The following is a 24,826-nucleotide window of genomic DNA, read 5'->3' on the forward strand; positions in this document are numbered from 1 at the left end:
TGTGTACTGGCAGGGGAGGGGCAGAGAGAGGGAGAGAGAATTCCAAGTTGACTTTGCAGAGCCCATTGTGGGGCTCCGTCCCACAACCTGTGAGATCATGACCTGAGTCGAAACCAAGAGTCAGATGCTCTGAGCCATCTGGGCACCCCTTTAAGTGATTCTAATATGCAACAATAGGAAATGGATTAAGTGATTTAGTGTTTATGTGTGTATAATATTCACTGGAGTATTATGCTGCTATGAAATATATCAATAAATGTCTCAAGATTTGCAAAAAAGGGCTTCTAATAATATTAAAATAGTACAAACTGATATGTGCAGAAGAAATCTCAACTATGTAAAATGTTACTGAAAAACTCCTGGAAGGGGATATGCCAACATGTTAAGTCCTGTTCTGTCATGGCAGAAGCCCTCTGTACATACAGTTAAATAAAACCTGTTTTTTTTTGTTGTTGTTGTTATTCTGAATTTTCTAGAATGGGGATACCCCGCTGGCTCAGTCAGAAGAGCATGTGACTCTTGATCTTGGGGTTGTAATTTTGAGCCCCGCATTGGGTGTAGAGATTACTAAAATAAATAAATGAATAAGTATTCTAGAATGAATATGCATTATCATTGGGGAAACCCTGTTACTTTACATATGGTATATCTGACTGTATATAGATTTAACTCAGCACCTGGAATTAATTTCTTTGTGGAGTACCATGAATTTCACTGGAAGTTAGTGAAACACTCTTATTTTGCCTGATTAATACTAGAATTTGAGAAACACAGTTTTTAAAATATTAGGATCTCCCCAGGCCCCACCAGGATCTTGTTTTTCAGTTTTATGTACTTGCTCATTGCTAAAAACAAAGCCAGGGACCCACTTCTTAAGATATCAACTTACTTACAGACATACGTAGAGGCTGACATTTTCATTAAGCTAATTTTGTCATGTTTCAAAACAGACGTGTGAGAAAAAGGTCTCTATTGGATCTTTACAGTTGAACATCCTATTCCTGTCTTAATCAAAAGAGTAAGTGACATTTCTGTAATCCTGTTAGTTTTTTTGTTTTTGCCTCAAGAGGTAAGAACCTACCCACTATTCAGCAGAGGCAGTTTGTATCATTCCAGCATATTTTAGTTAACAAAATAAGTATTTCTTTTATCATTGAACTCTTTGTTTTGTTTTGTTTTGTTTTTGAGAGAGAGAGAGAGAGAGAGAGAGAGAGAGAATGAGAATGAGAATGTGCACGAGCCGTAGAAGGGCAGAGGGAGAGAGAATCTTACGCAGGCTCTATGCCCAGCTTGGAACCCTGTGTGGGTCTCAATCCCACGACCTTGGGATCGTGATCTGAGCTGAAATCAAGAGCCAGACGCTCAACCGACTGAGCCACCTAGGCACCTCTGAACTCTTCACTTTGTATAAAGTGTTAATATTATCCTCTAGTTTGGGGAATTAAGAGTTTTGCCATCTAAGTTCAGGCTGTGCTTTGTAACTTCTGAGTCTTAACTTCCTGGTAAAATAGACATAACTAAACCTGTTTTCCTTCTTGGATTATTGTGAGGATCAAATGAAATAGAATGGCTATGTGATGTTTATAAACCATAAGGCAGTTATAAATATGTGTGAATTAAGGGAGAAATGTAAAAAAAATTTATGTATTATCTTGGCAGCACCATCTGAAGATAATCTTCATAGGAAGTTTTTTTTTGTGTGAATTCAGGTTTTAATGTTTTAATAGGTATATCAGTCTTTTGTGTTTTTATTTGACCATATTTTATGTGTATATCTCTATATAAAAACTCTTTTTGTGCCACATCAGTTGGTACAGACACTATGGTAAACAGTATGGATGTTCCTTAAAAAATAGAACTACCAGGGGCACCTGGGTGGCTCAGTCGGTTGAGCATCCGACTTCAGCTCAGGTCATGATCTCGCAGTTTGTGAGTTCGAGCCCCGCGTCGGGTTCTGTGCTGATAGCTCAGAGCCTGGAGCCTGTTTCAGATTCTGTGTCCCCATCTCTCTCTGCCCCTCCCCTGCTCATGCTCTGTCTCTCTCTGTCAAAAATAAATAAACATAAAAAAAAAAAAATAGAACTACCAGCAATCCCACTTCTGGGTATATACCCAAAGGAAATGAAATACTGTCTTAGAGAGGTATTTGCACCCCTGTGTTCATTGCAGCATTATTCACAGTAGCTGAGACATGGAAACAACTTAGGTGTCATACAGAAGATCTGAAAAAAAAAAAAAAATTACTGTGTGCAATGGAATACTATCCAGCCATAAAAAGAAGGAAATCTGCTGTATATGACAAGGATGAACCTTGTGAGCTTTATGCTAAGTGAAACAGTCAGATAGAGAAAGACAAATACTGCATGGTCCCATATGTGGAATCTAAAAAAAGTTGTTATCAGAGCACCTGGGTGGCTCAGTCAGTTAAGAATCTGACTCTTGGTTTTGGCTCAGGTCATGAGTTTGAGCCCTGTGTCAGTCTCTATGCTGACCGTTTGGAGGCTGCTTGGGATTCTCTGCCTCCCTCTCTCTGTCCCAACCCTGCTTGTTCTCTCTGTCTTTCTCTCAAAAATGGACGGATAGATGGATAGATAGATTAAAAAAATTGATCTCAGAAACAGTAAGTTGTTGGTTTCTAGGCTTTGGGGGTGGGTAGGGGAAATGGAGAGATGTTGGTCAAAGGATACAAACTAGCAATTAGAAGAATAAATTCTGGTGATCTAATTAATCTACAGCATGGTGATTGTAGTAAACAATATTGTGTATTTTTTTGCTAAGGATATGGGACTCCTGCGTGGCTTAGTTGGTTGGACATCCAACTCTTGATTTTGGCTCAGGTCATGATCTCACGGTTGTGAGATTGAGCCCTGCCATGGGCCCAGCACTGGGTATGGAGCTTCCTTAAGATTCTGTCTCTCTTTTTCCCTCTGCCCCTCCCAGGTGCTTGTCCATGCACGCATTTTCTCTTTAAAAAAAAAAAAAAAAGAAAAGAAAAAGAAAAACCGAAAAACTGTGAAATTTGCTACAAGTAGATCTTTTAATTGTTACCATGTGCACAAATAACTATGTGATAGTTAACAAAGCTTAATGTAATCATTTAACTATATATAAGAATATCACATGACCATATTGTATACTTTAAATGTACACAAGGTTATTTGTCAATTATGTCTCACTAAAGCTGGGGGAAAATCAGAGTAAGGGAATAAAGTGTGTCTGCATGTGCGGGTGTGTGTGTGTGTGTGTGTGTGTGTGTGTGTGTGTGTGTGTAGGTGGTGGCGTTGCTTGTGAGTGTCTGAGTGTATTTTAGAGTGGTCAGGATCTCTCTGAAGAAGTGAAGGGAGAGAGTTAAAGGGGAAAGCATTGCAGGAGGTGGGACAGATGCAAATGGCCCTGAGTTAGGAATGAATTTGTTATATTTGAAGAAGGGCAAGAAGGTAATGTAAGAAGAGTAAGATACAGGATTTCATGTAGAATTTTTTAAGCTCTATCAAGGAATTCAGATTTCAATTTTAGCTAATTAAAAGAAGTGTTAAAATCAGAGGAATAATGTAATTTAAGTTTTAAGGTCACTTGCTGTCCCGTGTCCTGTGGATAGATTGGTCAGTCACATTAGTTAGGCACAGACTTGGCTGTGTGTAACAGTTCCTTAAATGGATTGGATGTGTATTTCTCTTTCATGCAGCGGTCTGGAGGTGTAGTCAGTAGTCTGCCATTCTTAGGGAATGGCCTTACCTGTATGGGTCAGGATGCCTTGTCACCTCCATTGTCAAAGCCTCGGGGTAGAGAAAGGGCCAAAGTGGGACGTGCTCTGGCTTTTTGAAAATCTGGTTGTTGCTGTTATCACGTTCTGGTGTCTAGAACTTGAGTTCCATATCTAGTTTTGAGGGAGGCTTAGAGAGGAGGCCTCCATATCCAAGTCATGTTCCCTTTTCATTTATGGCTGTATAATATTCAGTGGTATAGATAATGCCAGATTCCTTGGTGTCCTGTTATTGGATAAGTAGCCTTTAAATTTTTTAGTGAGTAACATAATGAATATTTTCTTCTATCTCAGTAGTACTGGATTATGTGTACATACTCATTTCATGGTGTTTACTTATTGCCATGTTTTTGCTGTCTACATTAGCGGGGGAAAAACATTAGAGAATATGAGTTTTATATTTGATTGTTGGTAAAGTCAAATGTTCTGGTTCTTTTATTTTTCATAAATTTTATTATGGGATATTGAATGTGTACACAAAAGTTGACAATAATATAATGAATATCTTTGTACCCATTGTGTAGCTCTTATAATTACCAACTTATAGCCAATCTTGCTATATTTAAGCCTCTGTCCTAATTTCCTCTGTATAATTTTGAATCAAATTCCAGACATCATATAATTTCATTTGTAAATATTTCAGTATGTAAATGCTTTTTCATATGATTGCTATCCTGTTGTATTAGCTCTTTTATGAATTATTTGTCCATGTCCATGGTGTATTTTTTTTTTCATTTTCAGTAATTGTATACATTTTAATATATAGACAATAAATAAAGGCTCAGTTTTCTATATGGGCCTTAATTTGGACAAGGATAATAAGTGAAATTTTGGACATGCTAAGTTTGAGATGTTTCTGAAGCATCTAAGGTTGATGTTTAAAAGGTAGTTATGGGGGCGCCTGAGTGGCTCAGTCGGTTGAGTGACCGACTTCGGCTCAGGTCATGATCTCACTGTTTGTGAATTCGAGCCCCGCATCGGGCTCTGTGCTGACAGTCCAGAGCCTGGAGCCTGCTTCTGATTCTGTGTCTCCCTCTCTCTCTGCCCCTCCCCCACTCATGCTCTGTCTTTCTCTGTCTCAGAAATAAATAAACATTAAAAAAAGATTAAAAAAAATAAAAGGTAGTTATGTACAGACTGTGCTGCTTTTTCTTTTATCAAAATACGGGTGCTTGGTGAAGACTTGGGGATGGATGATGTTACTCAGGGAGAGTTGGTGGAATGAGCAGCAAAAGCTGCAGATTGATGCTTATAAATTATTTAAGGGTGGGCATAGAAAAAGACATCTGTGAAGAAGACTAAGAAGAAGGGTTTTAGAAAAAAAGTCTAGAGAGAGCAATGTCTAAGAAAAGAACGGTTATTAACACTGTCAGATGTAGCAGAGAGATCAAGGAAGATGATAAATGGAGGTGTGTTTGTTGGATTTTATGATTAAGCAAATGAGAAAATGGATGTAGACACAGGACACAGTGTGCTGTAGTGATGCAAGATAGACTTGAGTTTCAATTCTGGCTACCACTTACCCTTGCTGTCTTGTGTTTGGAAATCTACTTATTGAACCTTAGTTATCCCACTTTTTTTTTTTTTTTAATTTTTTTTTTTTAACGTTTATTTATTTTCGAGACAGAGAGAGAGACAGAGCACGAACGGGGGAGGGGCAGAGAGAGAGGGAGACACAGAATTGGAAGCAGGCTCCAGGCTCCAAGCCATCAGCCCAGAGCCCGACGCGGGGCTCGAACTCACAGACCGCGAGATTGTGACCTGAGCTGAAAGTCGGACGCTTAACCGACTGAGCCACCCAGGCGCCCCTAGTTATCCCACTTTTTGAATGGGGATATTAATGTTTTCCTTTTAAAGTTGCTGTGAAATTTAACTGAGAGAATGTATAGCACTTATTTGTATTTTCTTCATAGGTGGTAGTAGGTGATACCACATTGTGATACCTTAATGGCTGATCTAGGGTATCTGACTTTAATGATTTCTATTATACAAGTCCTGTATCTGTTATTATTGACTTGCTGTACTAAATAATATTCTTTTGGTAGTATAGTATAGAGAACTGGTTCATTTTAGCTTTCATTGGCATCTTTTAATTGCCAAGAGTTCTTTATTTTTTTTTAATTTTATTAAAAAAAATTTTTAAACATTTATTCATTTTCGAGAGACAGAGTGTCAGCAGGGGAGGGGTGGAGAGAGAGGGAGACATAGAATCTGAAGTAGGCTCCAGGCCCTGAGCTGTCAGCACAGAACCTGATGCAGGGCTCAAACCCATGAACTGTGAGATCATGACCTGAGTTGAAGTCAGATACTTAACCTACTGAGCCACCCACGTGCCCCTAGTTCTTTATTTCTTTAACAGTGAGAATGGAAAATGATTTAGGTATAAGAGTTCTGCTTAAACTTTGGATCTAAAAAAAGAGGAAACCAGAATTGACTTAAAGGGAGTCATTTTATTTATTTAAAAATTTTTAATTTATTTTTTAAAATAAATCATTTTAAGCCTAGTGAGGTAGTGGCAGACACTTAGTTTTCCTTCATCTGTGAATGTTTAGATTTCCCCTTCATTCTTTTTTTTTTTCATTTTCAGCATTTATATTCATTTTTGAGAGACCGAGTGTGAGTGGGGAAGGGTCAGAGAGAGAGAGAGAGAGAGAGAGAGAGAGAGAGGCATGGAATCCAAAGTCGGCTCCAGGCTCTGAGCTGTTAGCACAGAACCCAATATGGGACTTGAACTCACAGACTATGAGATCATGACCTGAGGTGAAGTTGGATGCTTAACTGACTGAGCCACCCAGGTACCCCCTTTGTTCCCATTTTTTAAAAAAGTCATGTCTATACTAATATGGGGCTTGAACTCATGACCCCGAGATCAAAAGTCAGATGCTCTACCCACTGAGCCAACCAGGTGCCCCCTTTCCCTTTTATTCTTAAGGGGCATTTTTGCTGGATAGGAATTTTGAATTCAGAGCCCTTTTCTTACAGTACTTTACAATGTTTTTTTCACTATTTCTACTTTCCATGGTTTCTGATGAGAAATGTACAGTCACTGGAATTGTTCTCCTAAATAGTTGTTTTACCTGGGTTGCTTTCAAATTTATTTTGTTGTTTTAGCGTTTGGTATGGGTTTCTTTGAATTTATGTTGTTTGAGATTCATTGACCTTGCTGAAATTGTAAGTGTATATCTTTAACCAAATTTGGGGAGTTTTCTGCTGCTGTTTCTTCAGATACGGTTTTTGCACTCTTTCTCATCTCTTTTTGGGATTCTGATAACATGAATGTTACACTTTGTGATTCTTTCCCATTAGCCCTGTTCATTTATTTTTTCTACCATTTTTCTGTCTATTCATCAGATTGGATAATTTCTATTGCTTTAGCTTCAAGTTCACTGACTCTTTTCTTCATTATCTCCATTCTGCAGTTGAGTGCCTCCAGGGAATTTTGGGTTTTATTTTGGTTATTGTATTTTTTAGTCCTAAAATTTTATTTTGTTTCACACAGTCATACACACACACACACACACACACACACACACACACACACACCTTATTTCTCAGCTGACACTGTTTCTTTCAAGAATATTCTTGTCTGTTTCTTTCAAGAATATTCTTGTTGACTTTTTTTTTTTTTAAGATTTTATTTTTGAGTAGTCTCTACACCCTGTGGATAGAGCTCCAGCTCACAACCCTGAGATCAAGAGTTGCATGCTCCACCGACTAAGCCAGCTAGGTGGCCCGCTTCCTGACTTTTTTTTTTTTTTTTTTTTTAAATGTTTATTTGTTTTCGAGAAAGTGTGTGAGCAGGGTAGGGGCAGAGAGAGAGGGAGACAGAATCCAAAGCAGGCTCCAGACTCCAGGCTCCGAACTGTCAGCACAGGGCTGATGTGGGGCTCGAACCCAAGAACTGCAAGATCATGACCTGAGCCAAAGTTGGATGCTTAACCAACTGAGCCACCCAGGCACCCCCCTCTTCCTGACTTGAAGCATGGTTATAATAATTGCTTTAAAGTCTTTGATAATTCCAATGTCTTTGTTATCTTGGATTTATTGTGTGTAGGTTGTCTTTTCCCTTGTGAGTTCTTGAGAGTTTCCTAGTTGTTCAGTTGTCAAGTGATGTTGGATTGTATATAGACATTTTAATATTATGTTATCATATTGTATGTCTTATTTAAATCCAATGGAGAATAATTTTGCGGGGGTGGGGGATGAGTTTTAAAGTAGGTATTTATTTGACTTTGTTAGGTTCAGATCACAAGTTTCCACCTACCTTTTGTGCACTACAATTCCAATATTTAGTTTTCAAAGCCTTTGCAGAGTTGTTCTGATCTGTTCTGCATGTGTACCACTTACTGGGTAATTTGGGAACCTGATACTATGATTAGGGTCAGACACACACATGCATAGCTCTGGAGTGACCCCAGGAGTGTTTATGGAACTTTGTGGTATCATTTTCTTGGCTCCTTTGTCTTTGCAGTAACTTTCTCCCTGATAACTTTCTGGCTCCTACAGACCCTTCTTCCTTGTCCTATGGCTGGACAGCTGAGGCTTTCATTTCTCTGTTTTGCTGTATATTCCACAACTGCATCTGCCTTTGATGGCAAACAATAGGATGACAGAGAAAGAATATAAGCCATGTGGATTCCCTTCACACCTAGGGGATTAGAAGGGTTCTGTTTTGTTGGAGTTTTCAGTCCCTGTTCAACCATTGCTGGTATCACCACTGCCAAGGATGCTGTCTTGGCTTGTCTGGGGGCATAGGTCAAGAGAAAGGGGGGAAACCTCAGAAAACCGCCTCTCCCTAGGGAACCCCTTTACTGATCCTCAGATCAAAAAAGAGAAGAATTCTCTTGAGAGCCATTTCTGCCTGCTGTTAGTGGACAGTTCTGAATTTGTACTGCCTTTGAGTTTAGACTGAGTGGTCCCAGAGCAAATAAAATCAGGAAACTCACTTAGGGGTTAGTAAAACTTCTAGTTGTGGTTTTGTACTCCAACCCGATTGCTACCTCAGATAGCTGCTCCATGCATTCCGTCCAGGTTTTTAGTCATATTCAGCAGGAGATAAACTATGCTTACTCCTTTTTTACCAGAACCAGGAAATTTTGTTACAACTGTATTGTTCATTTGTTTTGGTTAAGAATTTATTGAGCATTCATGCCATACTCAGCTTTGCTGGGAATGTAAAGATGATAATCTCAAACTACCTATAGTAGATCCACAGTTAGGCATGTGACATGGGGGTGGAGGCAGAAAGTACATAATTTTATACTAAACACTACTAATAAATAATTTAGTTATTAATCTTAATCTTTTTTGATCCATTTCTGTTTCAGGACTTGACATATTGTTTGTGACTAAGAGAGAAGAACCTGTTTATATTCCATTAATTTTCCATTTTTCTTATTGTCCCAAAATTAAAGGGATGAAAAGTCCCTGGATATGTATGTGCTGGATGAAATTAATACATAGTTATAAGAATAAGAACTATAATTATACACATAATTATAATAAGAACTTAAAATAAGAAATAATTTATTATTATATACTTGTTTCTCAGGTCTTAGAAAAATACCCCAATACACCCATGAGTCATAAAGAAATTCTTCAAGTTATCCAGAGAGAAGGACTAAAAGAAATCAGGTGAGTTACTTAAATATTATTAGTAATAATTACAATACTTGATTAGAGTGTTTTGTGGTATATAGCAGTGTACTTTAGCCCTGAAGATTGATGATTTAGTAATAACTGCTTTGCTAATTTCTGATTTATTCAGTTGTCAGATCTCTGGAGTTTTCAGTCATAGCACAGTTATAAAACCACAAGTATGTTTAAAAAAAAATTCTTAGAATGTATCTGTTTCCATCCCATGCACTTTAATTCTTAGGAAGTCCTGGAGCCATCTTCAAACCTTCACCTATGAGTTCAGTCTTTTAATTTAATAAGCTTGGTCAGTAGCATGTAACAAGTATTCTCTAGTGCAGGGAGAGTGCTAGAAATAGACAATCTAGGAAGAAATAACCTTGGCCAAAAAGAATAAAATGGAAAAGGTACATATAGAGCAGTATGTATTTCAAGTAATAGTTATATGTACAAATAAAACAGCTTGGGGTCAATTAATACAGGACCAAAGATAAAACACACTTTAATTTCTAAGAGCCTTCTATTACAATAGCACGTAATAGTCACTTCATAAACAAGACCTTCTGTCATCAAGAAATGTTAAAATTGGGGCAACTGGGTGGCTCAGTCAGTTAAGTGTCCGACGTCGGCTCAAGTCATGATCTCGCTGTTCACAAGCTCGAGCCCCACGTAGGGCTCTGTGCTGACAGCTCAGAGCCTGGAGCCTGCTTCTGATTCTGTGTCTCCCCTTCTCTGCCCCTCCCCCACTTGTCCTCTCTCTCTCTCTCTCTCTCTCTCTCAAAAATAAGTTAAAATATTAAAAAAATAAAAAAGAAATGTTAAAGTTCTGTTCAACATACTTTGTATTGTTAACGTTGAAATCTGGGAGTCTACATGAGAGATATTTTCATTAAGATGGGAAAGGTTGGAGTGCTTTTTTTTTTTTATTTTTATTTTTATTTTTATTTTTTTTTTTATTTTTATTTTTTTTATTTTTTAATATATGAAATTTACTGTCAAATTGGTTTCCATACAACACCCAGTGCTCATCCCAAAAGGTGCCCTCCTCAATACCCATCACCCACCCTGCCCTCCCTCCAGTTTGTTCTCAGTTTTTAACAGTCTCTTATGCTTTGGCTCTCTCCCACTCTAACCTCTTTTTTTTTTTTTTTTTTTTTTTCCTTCCCCTCCCCCATGGGTTTCTGTTATGTTTCTCAGGATCCACATAAGAGTGAAACCATATGGTATCTGTCTTTCTCTGTATGGCTTATTTCACTTAGCATCACACTCTCCAGTTCCATCCATGTTGTTACAAAAGGCCATATTTCATTTTTTCTCATTGCCACGTAGTATTCCATTGTGTATATAAACCACAATTTCTTTATCCATTCATCAGTTGATGGACATTTAGGCTCTTTCCATAATTTGGCTATTGTTGAGAGTGCCGCTATAAACATTGGGGTACAGGTGCCCCTATGCATCAATACTCCTGTATCCCTTGGATAAATTCCTAGCAGTGCTATTGCTGGGTCATAGGGTAGGTCTATTTTTAATTTTCTGAGGAACCTCCACACTGCTTTCCAGAGCGGCTGCACCAATTTGCATTCCCACCAACAGTGCAAGAGGGTTCCTGTTTCTCCACATCCTCTCCAGCATCTATAGTCTCCTGATTTCTTCATTTTGGCCACTCTGACTGGCGTGAGGTGGTATCTGAGTGTGGTTTTGATTTGTATTTCCCTGATAAGGAGCGACGTTGAACATCTTTTCATGTGCCTGTTGGCCATCCGGATGTCTTCTTTAGAGAAGTGTCTATTCATGTTTTCTGCCCATTTCTTCACTGGGTTATTTGTTTTTCGGGTGTGGAGTTTGATGAGCTCTTTATAGATTTTGGATACTAGCCCTTTGTCCGATGTGTCATTTGCAAATATCTCTTCCCATTCCGTTGGTTGCCTTTTAGTTTTGTTGGTTGTTTCCTTTGCTGTGCAGAAGCTTTTTATCTTCATAAGGTCCCAGTAATTCACTTTTGCTTTTAATTCCCTTGCCTTTGGGGATGTGCCGAGTAAGAGATTGCTAGTAAGAGATTGCTAGTAAGAGATTGCTACGGCTGAGGTCAGAGAGGTCTTTTCCTGCTGGTTGGAGTGCTTTAAAACTGCTACTAGTTTTCTCAAGTGGGGGTGGTATTGTGTAAACACCCTTAGGGAAAGTGTTCAGAATTTATGGGGCTGTGTTTGATTGTCAAAGTGACTAGAAAGTACAGGAGCACGGTGGCATTTAACAGGTAACAGGATGCTAAATGTCTCACATTGTGCTGGATGGTCCTTTACACTGAAGAATTGTTCAGCTCAGATGCCAGAGTAATAATGAGCTATGGTAAAATATTTGTAAACGGACAGTAATACATTTTTTGATAAATAGCTGTTGTGTGTTCTAGATTGTAATTCTCATCTTCTTGAATATAAAATTCAGTTTTTTGCCCTTGTTTGCTAACAGAGCTCAAGAAATTTTGTTTGATTTGTGGCCAAACGTCAATAGGCTGGGAATAAAATAGTTTGTGTTATGACTTTGAAGGAATGAAGTAAAATTAGTGTATTTCACTTTATGTAACATAAGTCTCTCAGAAATTGTGTGAACATTTAAACATTTTTGTAAATTAAAAAATTAGTCACTTAATTTATCAGTGATATAATTCTAAATTTTTATTTGAATTAGATAAGACTTATTAGATTAAAGCATAATGTCCATGTAATAACAGATCAATTTGTACAAAGCTACAGGAGCAAAAGGTAGTGATTTTTGTGGTTCTGTGGAACAAATTCTGCTAAGGTGTTCTAATATTTTTTTATAACAGTATGGGGTTTTTATAGAATATGAATGGGCAAGAGATTTCATTTTTTTCCTCCTTAAAGTTAGACTTTTGATGCACACTGGGGACATAGACCAGGATATCTGGTGTGTAGAGAGTAAACTACCCTCAGTCCCTTAGGTCTCAGTGACAGGTGCAGGGTCATCTGGCTCCAATATACTAAAGCTCTGTGACTTTACACTTATCGTTATCATTTCTAGGAAGCAGGCAAGAATAGTAAATATGTGAAGAATAGTAAATAAATAAAAGAAGGGGAAAAAAAGAGATTTAGAAAAAAATAGCAAAATGGTAGAGTCAGCAAAAATAGCTTCTGGCTTCACTTCGTGATAACAATTTATAAGTAGCTGCTCTTGGTTAAACTACATTGTTGTGATGCAATTGTGTAACAACAAAGCAGTTCTTTCTAAGTCACCATTGACTTCCATTTTGTTAACTCCATGGGACTTCTAGTTACTCTTACTACTTAGCATTATTTCACACAGTTGACTACGCCTTCCTTTTTGAAACTCTGTTACCTGAAGCGATTACAAACATTTCTTCTCTCCTCCTCCTTCCTTCTCAGTTTTTTTTTTTCCTTTGCTCATTACCTTCTAACTTAAGCGCGATTCTGTCCAATTCCATAGCTTTAAATATTATATGTTATCAATTCTCAAATATGTAGGGAAGCTCTTTCTTCAGCCTTTGTATATGCTGACTTTTTTTTTTAATTTTTTTTTTTAACGTTTATTTATTTTTGGGACAGAGAGAGACAGAGCATGAACGGGGGAGGGGCAGAGAGAGAGGGAGACACAGAATGGGAAGCAGGCTCCAGGCTCTGAGCCATCAGCCAAGAGCCCGACGCGGGGCTCGAACTCACGGGCCACGAGATCGTGACCTGAGCTGAAGTCGGACGCTTAACCGACTGAGCCACCCAGGCGCCCCATATGCTGACTTTTTAACAAGGAATGTGCTTTTACCTCAGTTACCTCTTATTTTTTACGTGTCAGTTTGAATATGTCTTTTTCAGAGCACTTTGGCTGACTTTACGAGTTAGAGCATATTTCCTTTTTTAGTGTATTATAGTGTTCTGTTTATTTCTTCATACCACCTAAAGTTTGAAGTCACATATTTTTGTGATCTTAAAAAAGTCATCAAGCTTCTCTATTGCTTACATTAAGGTAGCTCCATGAGGAGTGAAATTTGCTCTTTGTCCCCCTTCTCTTTTGTGTTTGGCATATGTCAGACATTGAAAACCTACTTGTTATATATGTGAAGTATTAGTAGTTGGGAGATCACATTCAGATGCAGTTACAGCTTATTCTCTTGCTGCAGTGATGTGTTAAATGATTGTCTTATAATCATTAAAGTTTTTAGATTACTGAATGAAATAGATAATATCTTTATTAAAGATGTGCTGCTTTTTACAGTTTAATTTTCATTCCTCAATCCATAGTACGTGGCTTTCAGTTCTTTTTTCCCTTTGTAGTTTTCCCCATCTTCCCCATTTTGAAGAAGCTCACTTAAGTTTGATTATTCCACATTCTATTGTTTTATTTTAAAATACATTAAAGTGGACACAGCCTAAATGTCCATTAAAAGATGAGTGGATAAATAAAACGTAGTATATAATTTCAGTGGAATATTATCAGCCTTAAGAAAGAATGAAATTCAGATACATACTACATGGATAAACCTTAAAAACATGCTAAGTGAAATAAGACACAAAAGGACAAGTAGTGATTGACGACAGGAAAAAAAAAGGACAGATATTGTACAGTTCCATTTGTATGAGATACTTAGAACAGGCAGACTGATACAGAGACAGAAAGTAGAATAGAGGTTACCGGGGACTGAGAATAGGGAAAAATAAAGAGTTATTGTTTAATTAGTATAAAGTTTCTTTCTGGGATGATGAAAAAGTCATGGAAATGGACAGTGGTAATGGTTGCCCAGCATTGTGAATGTACTCCATGCTACTGGAATCTACACTTAAAAATCGTTCAAATGGGGACACCTGGGTGGTTCAGTTGGTATAGTGTCCGACTTTTGATTTTGGCTCAGTTGTGATCTCACGGTTTGTGAGTTTGAACCCCGCGTCGGGCTCCACTCTGGCAGTGTGGAGCCTGCTTAGGATTCTCTCTCTCCCTCTTTCTCTGCCCCCCTCCCCCCCAAAATAAATAAATAAACTTTAAAAAAAGGTTCAAATGGTAACTTGTATGTTACATATATTTTGTCACAAAAATAGTATTAAAAGGTAAGTGATTGGCTCCTGGCTGAGAAGGACAGAGGTACTGGTTCCTTTAAGAACTTAAGAGTTTTTAAGAGGTTTTCTGCAGTCTTTGAGCTGTACAGTTTTATAAGTCTCAGGGTCTGGTCAACAGACAGAAGCTACATGGTAATTTGAACAGGGAAGTTACTAAGTTAACTAGTTATTAATTTGTTAACCAGAAATTAACTATTTAAAGGGAGCAGCCAGTACCTGCAGGGCTGAGGCAGCGTGACCTAAGGAGACCCCTCCATGTCCCTAGGCTGTTATTCAGATCTTAATGGACAAGGTAGGGCTCTGGTCCCGTGGATGACAAAGTTCACTAGTGCTGTAGCCTGGGCTAGCACTTAGGAAACTCCCTACTGAGTATTAGAAGAACTTGTTGGAAAACCTCCTGCTGGGCACCTGTCCCACATTCACTGGGAGCCAGCTGAGGCTCCAGCAGAATTTTCTGGGAAGCCACCCACAGGCATTCTGCTGAACCTTGCTGAAGGTGGAGGGCCGTCAAAGTGTCCTTCATGTTGCTGGGTGCTGCCTGTCGTAAGAGCAGGCAGGCAACAGTACAGTAAAACCAGAAAGAAAAGCGCCCTTTCATGCTGTAGTGTTCCTCCAGTGCACTATTGACAAACTTAACGTTGAGCCAACTGGCAGAGGAGAAGTGTTTATAGGGTCCAGCTCCACTACTACAGAGAGGACAAAGGAAGCTGGATTTGGAGCTAAAAGTCAATAAATTGATAACTAGCACAACAGCCTTCAGTAGTTTTTCAGTAGAATAACTAAAATCATTGTCTGGCCCCATATACCATTTTGTTTTACTTGATTTGTTTCCATCTTCACTCCAGCTAAACTGTATAGACAGCACATAGTATTTTTTAAAGAAATATTCTATCTGATAATCATTGACATGATTAGATTTACTCTACCATTTCACTATTTTCTGTTTTTCCTTATATTTTATTTTACTGTCCCCTCTCTGCTGCCTTCTTTTGCCAGTGTTATCTGGCTGGCTCAAGTCTCTCAAAAGGCCTAGTGGATATTTCTTAATCCAAGGGCAAAGACCAGACCTCTCTTTGGGTAAAGGTAAATTCTTTACTACATACTCCCATACAAATCAAATTAGACTTCCCAAATGTGCCAGCTTTCTTAATTTTTAATGTTTAAGGTAGTTGCTTTTTAAAAATTGACATATAATGAACATACCATAAAAGCATTTTAAAGCATATGGTTCAGTGTTTTATTATTTAATGTATTTGTACAGAACATTTCCATTATCCCCAAAAGAAACCCTTCAGTATTAGTTGTCATTCCTTTTCCTTGCCCCACCCTCAGTGCCCCAGCCTTAGGCAACCTCTACTATGCTTTCTCTGACCATGGATTTGCCAATTTTGGATATTTCATAAAATGGAATCACACGATATGTGGTCTTTTTTGACTGGCTCCTTTCATATAGTATAAAGATTTGAAGGTTCATTCATTTTGTATTATTTATCAGTACTTTATTCCTTTATTGCTGAATAATATTCCATTGCATGCATATGCCACATTTTACTTATCCATTCATCAGTTGATGGGCATTGGGGTTGTTTTCACTTTTTGGCTATTATGAATAATACTACTGTGAACATCCATGTACAAATTTTTGTGTGGGAAGTTGCTTTCTGTATTTTTACAAGTTTTAGTTGCAACCAGCCAGAAAGAGAGAGAGGCTATTGTGGGTCTGCTCTCACCAAGTCTCACTCAATTTTAAATCATGAAATTGGATTGAGCTTTAAATTTGTGGAGTTCATGGAAACATGAATTAATCCACAAATTTCAGTTCAAAATCATTGTGTTTTTCTTTGGCTTAGAATAGAATTCCAGATTTTGGTGTAGCCTTTGTTTTTCAGTCATTTTAAAACTATAGGAAGGGGGTTTATCACAGATAGTCTAGTATAGGCTACTTAACACAAATATTTTATGACTAGTGTTTGAAACCTCCATGTTGAGTAGTTCTGTAATCGGAGCCAGTTTTTTGTACCAAATGAGTAAGTGGATGTGAATAGAACACAGTAAACCAGTATGAATTTAACCAGTGGTTAAATGTTTAAGCATCACTCTGTCCAAACGTGTAGTCAGTTCTCAAAAGGAAATAATACACCTGCCTCAAACATTTGCATCTGATAATTACAAGATGATATGTAGTCTGAATTATGATTTAGATAAATATATATATTTAGATGAATGTAATTTATGAAGAATGGCCTGCAGCAGTAGGAGTTGAAAGGGTTAAGGAGACTAATAAAGGGGCTGCTTTACTAGAGCAGGCAAACTATGGTGGTGTTTTGTTTGGATTTGTAAATAGTGCTGGGGAGAATAGATGGATTTAAGATACATATTTCAGGACTTGCTAACGGATTGGATGTGGAAGGTAAAAGGAAAGAGGAAATAAAAAATGATTTCTAGGCCTCCTGATTATATAGCTGCTATTTACTATAGAAAAGAACTGAAGAATGAACTGGACAAGTGAGGAGTTGTTAAAGGATTCACTGAGCATGTATTTGTGGATTCAAAAAAAGTTGTGAACCTTACAAGGGGTGAGGAGGTATTCAGGTGCAGGGCGTGGTTATAGTATAAATTTCAAGGTCGCAGCTAAAAGGTAACAGTGATCTGGAGCTATAGAGTAGGTGTCTATTTTCAGAGATTAATACCTAATACCTGTTTGGCACATCATTGAGTAAAGAGTTCTGGTGTGTTATAGAATCCAAAAATGCATCCTTTCCTTTCATGATAATGTACTTTCACTTATGTTACCAGTCTCGGTTAATAAGATACCGAAGACAGTTACCTAAATATAAATTTTTTTAAAATTTTTTTTAACGTTTTTTAAACGTTTTTTAACTTTTTTTAACGTTTTTTTTAACTTTTTTTTTAACGTTTTTTAACGTTTTTTTTTAACGTTTTTTTAACGTATTTTTGAGACAGAGAGACAGAGCATGAACAGGGGAGGGGCAGAGAGAGAGGGAGACACAGAATCTGAAACAGGCTTCAGGCTCTGAGCTGTCAGCACAGAGCCTGACGCGGGGCTTGAACTCACGGACCATGAGATCATGACCTGAGCCGAAGTCCAGACGCTTAACCGACCGAGCCACCCAGGCGCCTCAATAAATTTTTACTTTTAGAAAATTGCAAATGGAAAGAAAAGCATACATTCTCCAGCTAAATTATAAATTGTCCTCTCACCCTGGACTGTTTTGAAGTCAATCTTAGGCATTTAATTACTTCAGCAATGCAGTATATATCCAACAGAGACGAACTCAAGAGACTGTGCAAATTGAATATTTTGGCTTATCAGAAAAGCAAAAAACTAAACATAGACATTAAGTATGCAGTACTGTTGGTGAAACATACACAGAATACTCCATAAGTCAAATGTTTGTGTATGTTTTATACAATTCCCATGAATCCTTTACTGTTAATCACTCTTCACTACTTCTTTCCTTAGTCTTGTACAACAGGTTTCTCCCCTTCATCAGCTGTGGCAGCCATTAATGTTTAAGTATAGGACTTCAAGCCTTCCTTCTAAATTAGCCATTGCTTTTAGTGCCTGCGCCCCCCCCCCCCCCCCCCCCCCGCCCAGGTTTTCTTAACCTGCTTTGTTCATCCTTTAGCTGTATTACCTTGACTCTTCTTATATCTGCTATTAGAGAAAGAGAGTTTTTAGCAAAGAAGAGAAAAATAACTATTTTCTGAAACCCTTTTCTCTTACTACTATTTCTTTCCATTCATAAGTAGAAGAGGAAAGAGAAATTAGGAAGATTCTTGGTATTATGAATTTATCATTCTCAGATTATTTTCTGAATTAGACCATTTATGAGTGGTCCCAAGGGTTCATGATATACAATAATTAATAATTTTGGTGAGTCATGAATTTGAATCTTGTACACCATAAAATTGATGTGGGAGAATAAGTTATGTAGCTAATAAAAGAGTGTAGCCAACTACCTAGCTTTTAAATTATAATTTAAAAAAATTGGATTTTTTTGCAAATGAAGTTTCTCTAGCTGTTTACAGCATGATGGCTCTGATTAACAGTACCCCCAGAAAGGTAATCCCTGTTGTATTCCTCACCCTTGCCTCCCTTCCCCAACCCCTTTTCCAAATCAGTCACATTATTTCAGTCACAGAATGTTATAGCTGGAATAGTTAATTGGGATATTACTGTTACATGTCAATTTATTATTGAAGAATTTAGGCCCATGGAGATTGGTCAGGGTTAGACAACTGGTTCTGTGAAGCTAGAAACCCAGGCTTACTGTTTCTGGTTTTGTTCTTATTAATATATCATACTGTCTGTATATCCCTAGTTCTTCCTACTCTTTTGATTAGTATATTTGCTCGATTTTTCAAATCAGTCTTGTATTATGTGCTGGTACATAATAACATTAAGATAGTTGCTATCTAACTGTAAATTTCTTTCTGGAAGAATTTGGAACAAAAACCTCAGCCATTATAATAACTTGACTTCTGAAAGGGCCACTACATTTTTAAAGAATTTACAGTAATGGAACATTTAAATCTTTATATTGTTGTTTTGTAGAACTCCAATTTGTTCCCTAACAAGGAGTTGATTTTTTGTTTTTTTAATGTCTCAGTCTTGTATCCCAAGCAAGCTCCTTTAGAGTTGGAATTGTAAAGAACCTGGGAACCATCTAACAAAGATCATGCTCAATAAACAATTGCTAGATTGAAATTTTACCTCTTTGGAGGAGTCCCAGTTGCATCTAATTAGTATTAATACATTTACTTATGAACAAGATAATCTCTTTCACATGGTATTAAAATAATGTTTTAGCTTACCTCATACCAAAAACTAATCTGAGCACCTAATTTTTTCCCCATCTCTTCTTTTGTAAAATATGTAGCAAGGGTAATAAAGTCAACATTCTCTACTAGTTTTCAGCAGAAATCATTATCTCTGCAGAATAGATCATTGGACTGTTTGCCAAGCTGAATTGCCTTAAGGTGATATACTGGAAAGAACTCAGTTTAAGAATGAAGAATATTATTGATTAAATTGATACCATATTTATCTAAAGTTAGCTGATACCTTTGAATTCAGCCTGTGTTTTCTTTATCTGCCTGTTGCAGTCTGCTTTCAAGCACACAAACCTTGTAGGGATGTCAAAAAGGCTTAATAATGAAGAAACAAAAATCCCCAAATGCTTGCATATTAACAGAAAAGAGTATTCTTACCCATTGTTACTCAGCTTCACAGTAGTGGATTCATTATGGAAACTAATAAACCTTAGGGTCCATAGCTGATGGCTTTATGATGGCTCCTTGAAATTGAAATGCATGGGAAGAATATTAAAGAATACTCATTGTATCCACATTTGACTCAAAACTGCTTTAATAGTTTTAGTTTGTCACATAATTAAGGTATGCAGTTGTTATCTGAAATGGTTTAGGCCGTGATCGTATAGTGGTTAGTACTCTGCGTTGTGAAATGGTTTAGACTATTTATCTGAGTTTAACTGTGCATGTCTAGACAACGTGATATTTTGGGCTAACTTGTAAATTCTAAAGAAGAAATGAATGTTCTATATAGCAAAGTGAGGGGAGGGTGCTAATTTGAAGAATTGTGGATATTGCTGGGAGGGGAAGGGAGAGTTTATTTTTTTGTTTTATTGTTAAAATTAAAAGCTTTTTTTTTTTCTTTCTTTCATTTTCTTGGGGTGCATTCCAACTCCAGAAGGTAAGAAGTATTACTTTATTCTAAGGAAGTACCTATAATGATAAAGTATACTTTTACAAGTTTAATTGAACTCATCTTTGGATGTGTGATTTTTACTTATAAAACTAAACAATTAGTCCAGAAACTAAATAAGAGTAGAAGTACTATGTAAATATTTATTATATGTGACTTTTTTTTGTCCTTTTAGTCTGTAATCATTATTTGGTCATAATTTTAGAAACCAGTCTACATTTGGCTTTATTAAAATTATCATTTGACATATTAGCATTGGAATACCTAGTGTTCATGCTGACTAATAATAAAAATATTTCAGATTGGAATTGTGTGAGCTAACATTTGCTTTATGACCATAATATTGAAAATATATGTTTATGCTCTGACTGATATAGAGGGAATATTGGTAAGTCTTCTAAGAGAATGATACTTATTTAAAACCAGGCTAGAACAGGTTAAAATTCATAGTTTGGATCCTTTATTGAATTGGCTTTTTTTCTGTGTTGACATAGCATTAAACACACCTCTTCTAAAACAGTTTTTATGTTATAATTACTTATTATAATTATCTGTCTTAGCTATGAGACTTTAGAATAGGAACCACATCATTGTATTTTCATGTTACTTGGACTTCGTATGGCTTTTAGTTACAGCTAAATCTTTTTAACTGCAGCCAAATTTGCATTCTATTAAGTTCATTTATAAGAATCTATTCATTTTTTTAGTATCAGTTTATGGAGAAAACCTTAATTCGGTTTGTGCGAACAGTTAAAATTATTTAAAAAATTTAAAACTAGGTAAGGTGTTTTTGTTTTTTGTGGTGTGTGTGTGTGTGTGTGTGTGTGTGTGTGTGTGTGTTTTCAGGGGGACTTATATTGATTAGGTTCTTTAGGTGCAAATAACAGGAACCAAATGTGAAGAACTTAAGCAAAATGGGATATATTTGAAGAATGTGGGGTAGCTCATAACCTCAAAGGAAAGAAACAAACCCTGAAATTGAGAGAACTAAGTTAACTTCAGAGATCAGGTAGCTAGAACTAATGGATGGGCTCATTAGGACTCTGTAGCTGGGATGAATTAGTCTGTGTCTCTTCTGTTCAGGGTTAACATACAAGGAAGAGTGAACCTGGCTGGTTCAGTGTCCAGGCATGGTGAGATCTTGATGGCCAGTCCTACAAGAGTGTTTCCAGTAGGGTAGGTCATAGTTCCCCAAAGCAGAGTGTACATTCTTTCCAGAAGAAGAGAGAATGTATTTGGCCAGGCAGAACCAACAGATGTCTACACATTGCTCACTGTAGAAAATTAGAGTAACAACAGAAAAATAATAAGGTACAAGCAGTTGTAAGAAATCATCCTTTATACAGATTCTCCCAATGGTAACAGTGTGCAGTACCGTAGTACAGTATCAGCAACCAGAATATTGCTTTTCATACAGTCTACTTGATTTACTTGTACTCGTGTGTGTGTGTGTGTGTGTGTGTGTGTGTGCGCGCGCGCACATGTGGATGTGTATTTGATTCTGTGCGGTCTTACCACATGTATAGATACATGTATCTACCACCGCAGTCAAAATACAAAACAGGTTTATCAACAAGAGGATCCCTTGTGTTGCCGATTTCATAGCCACACCTACCTCCCTAGTACCACCTCCGTCCACCCCCCTCAGGCCAGCCACCACTAATGTGTTCTCCATTTCTGTAATTTTGTCATTTCAATAATTTGTATTAATGGAATTGTATGAAATATATAATATTTGGGATTGACTTTCTCAGTGTAATTCCCTGTGGATTCATCCAGGTTGTTGTCTGTGTCAGTATTTCGTTTTCTTTTTTTATTGCTGAGTAGTATTCAGTGACATGGCTGTACAGTTTATTTAACTAGTCACTCATCGAAGGACATCTAAATTGTCTCCAGTTTTTCACTGTTACAAATAAAGCTTCTATGAAAAGTATACATGTTTTTGTGTGAACATAAATTTTCCTTTCTCTGGTGTAAATGCCCACAAGTGCAGTTGCTGATGTTGTATGGTAAGTGCATATTTAGTTTTTTGTTGTTGCTGGTTAAAAAAATTTTTTAAATTCATTTTTGAGAGACAGAGTGAGTGGGGGAGGGGCAGAGAGAGAGGGAGACACAGAATCTGAAGCAGGCTCCAGGCTCTGAGCTGTCAGCACAGAGCCTGATGTTCGAACTCACGGACTGCAAGATCATGACCTGAGCTGAAGTTGACATTTAACCAACGGAGCCACCCAGGTGCCCCTAGTTTTTTTTTTGTTTTTTTTTTTATGTTTATTTTTGAGAGAGAGAGAGCGTGAGAGTGTGCTAGCGGGGGAGGGCGGGCAGAGAGAAAGGAAGACAGAGGATCTGAAGCAGGCTCTGTGCTGACAGCAGACAGCACGATGTGAGGCTCAAACTCACAAACTGTGAGATTGTGACCTGAGCTGAAGTCAAGACACTTAACCGACCGAGTCACCCAGGTGTCCCATGCACGTTTAGTTTAAAGACACTTTCACATTGTTTCCCACAGTGATTGTACCATTTTACATTCCCACTAGCAACATTTGAGAGATCCAGTGTCTTTGAATTTGAAATGAATTTCTTATAAATAGCATATAGTTGGATTGTGGGGTTTTTAAGCCTTCTCTGCTAATCTTTGCCTTTTAATTTGTATATACACGTTATTTATGTTTAGGTTAATTATTAATAGAGTTTATGCCTGCCATTTTATTATTTGTTTTCTGTTTGTTCTGTTTTTGTTCTTCTATTTTTCTTTTCTTACCTTCCCATGGATTATTTTAGGGTACCATATTGGCTTACTTATAGTGCATTTCTTTGTATATCTGCCTAATTTTCTTAGGGTTTGCTCTGGGTATTAGAGTGTACAATATGTGATTTATCATTCTGATGATATGAACATTTTACCACTTTGAAGTGTGGAAGCTATTCCATTTAGGTTCTTATCACATGATGTTTTAATTTTTGTTTCAATCATCAAGTATTAGCTAAAACCTCATGAGAAGGTTAGTCTATTGTATGTATGCTTACTTCTATTCTTCCTTATTTCCTGGTGCTCTAGTATCCTTTCTTTTATTTTTCTGTTTAAAGAACTTCCTTTAGCCATTCTTGGAGAGTGGGTCTGCTAGCAATACATTTCTTTAGTTTTATTGTTTCTAGGACTGTCTTTATTTCTCCTTTGCTTATGAAGGACAGTTCTTTAGATCTAGAATTCTTAAGTAATTTTTATAAAATCAACGGTTCATTTTGTTCAGCGTTTGTAAGATGTGGTACTACGTCTTTCTGGTCTCTATGGTGTCAGATGAGAACTCTACTGTTGATTGAATTAGTATTTCCCTACGGGTAATGTGTTGTTCCTCTCCAACAGCTTTCAGGACTTTTTTTTTTGGATTTAGTATTCAGAAATTTAATTATGTGTCTTCATGTGCAGACTTCTTCAAGTTTATTTTATTTAGATTCATTGAGTTTCTTGAGTATTTATGTTTATTTTTCACCAAATAAGAGAAGTTTTTAGCCAGTAGTCCTTTGAATACTCTTTGTCTTTCTTTTCTTTCTGGGCTCATGGTATGAACTTTTTTATAACTTTAGTTTCTTTCCTATTTGTTGTATTTTCATTTTTTTCAGTAAAGTTTCTTTTATATTTTTTTTAAAGTTTATCTACTTTTGAGACAGAGAGAGAGAGACAGACAGACAGAGTGTGGGGTTGGGGGGGAGGGCAGGGACACAGAGAGAGGGAGATGCAGAATCTGAAGCATCTGACTTGTCAGCTCCAGCCTCTGACTTGTCAGCACAGAGCCCGATGTGGGGCTCAAACTCACAGACCGTGAGATCATGACCCAAGCCAGAGTCAATGCTCAACTGACTGAGCCACCCAGCTACCCCTGTTTCAAGAAAAATTTTAAGTGCATATAGAAGCATCCTTGTCTTATAATTTCAACATCTGTCTTAGTGTTGGTGTCAGTTGATTGTCTTTTCTCATTTAGGTTGTGATTTTCTTGGTTTTTGGTATGATAAGTGATTATTGTATTTGGATCCTGGATATTTTTTTATTTTTATTTTTATTTTTCGGATCCTGGATGTTTTAGTTTTTATGTTAGGAGATGTTGGGTCCTATTAAATTCAAATCTTTTATTTAAGCGGGGATTCACACTGCTTGGGTTTACCATGTGAGTTCTAGACTCCCTTGGTGTACTGTGATTCAATAACAATTTAATTTTCACAGCCTTTGCTTTGCTATTTGGGTCTTGTTTTATTTGATGACAGAGGCTCCCAGTGATCTCTGCTGTTTTCTTCTGAGGGGGTAGAAGGAGTTTCCATAGGCCAAGCTGCCTGATGCCTCTAAATGTGGGATAAAGGAAGTCTCCAGCCTGTGGAGGCAGAGAGGCTTTCCAGGCCATGCGCTTATGATGGTTCTTTCTCTTGCTTGCGCCACTGGTCTGCTGAGCCTATCAGGGGAGAGAGCTAGTAGCCTTTGGCTGACCAGGACAAAGAGGCTTCCTGAACTGGGCTGCTGCTTCTGGTCTGATCACATTTGCAGATGCCGCCTTGCCTTGCCTTGCCTTGCCTTGCCTTGCCTTGCCTTGCCTTGCCTTGCCTTGCCTT

At 37.4% G+C, this 24,826-nt stretch overlaps 1 protein-coding gene across 1 annotated transcript in view; it reads left to right on the plus strand.

The window, feature by feature from the left end:
- Positions 1 to 24,826, plus strand: part of ASXL2 (ASXL transcriptional regulator 2) — a 134,705-nt gene that overhangs the window by 39,052 nt on the left and 70,827 nt on the right. The window contains exon 2 of the mRNA XM_049651924.1: positions 9,315 to 9,397. Within this exon, the coding sequence (XP_049507881.1) occupies positions 9,315 to 9,397 (83 nt within the window). The remainder of the gene's footprint in view (positions 1 to 9,314; positions 9,398 to 24,826) is intronic.

Source organism: Panthera uncia (genome assembly GCF_023721935.1).
Source record: "Panthera uncia isolate 11264 chromosome A3 unlocalized genomic scaffold, Puncia_PCG_1.0 HiC_scaffold_12, whole genome shotgun sequence".
Classification (NCBI taxonomy): domain Eukaryota; kingdom Metazoa; phylum Chordata; class Mammalia; order Carnivora; family Felidae; genus Panthera; species Panthera uncia.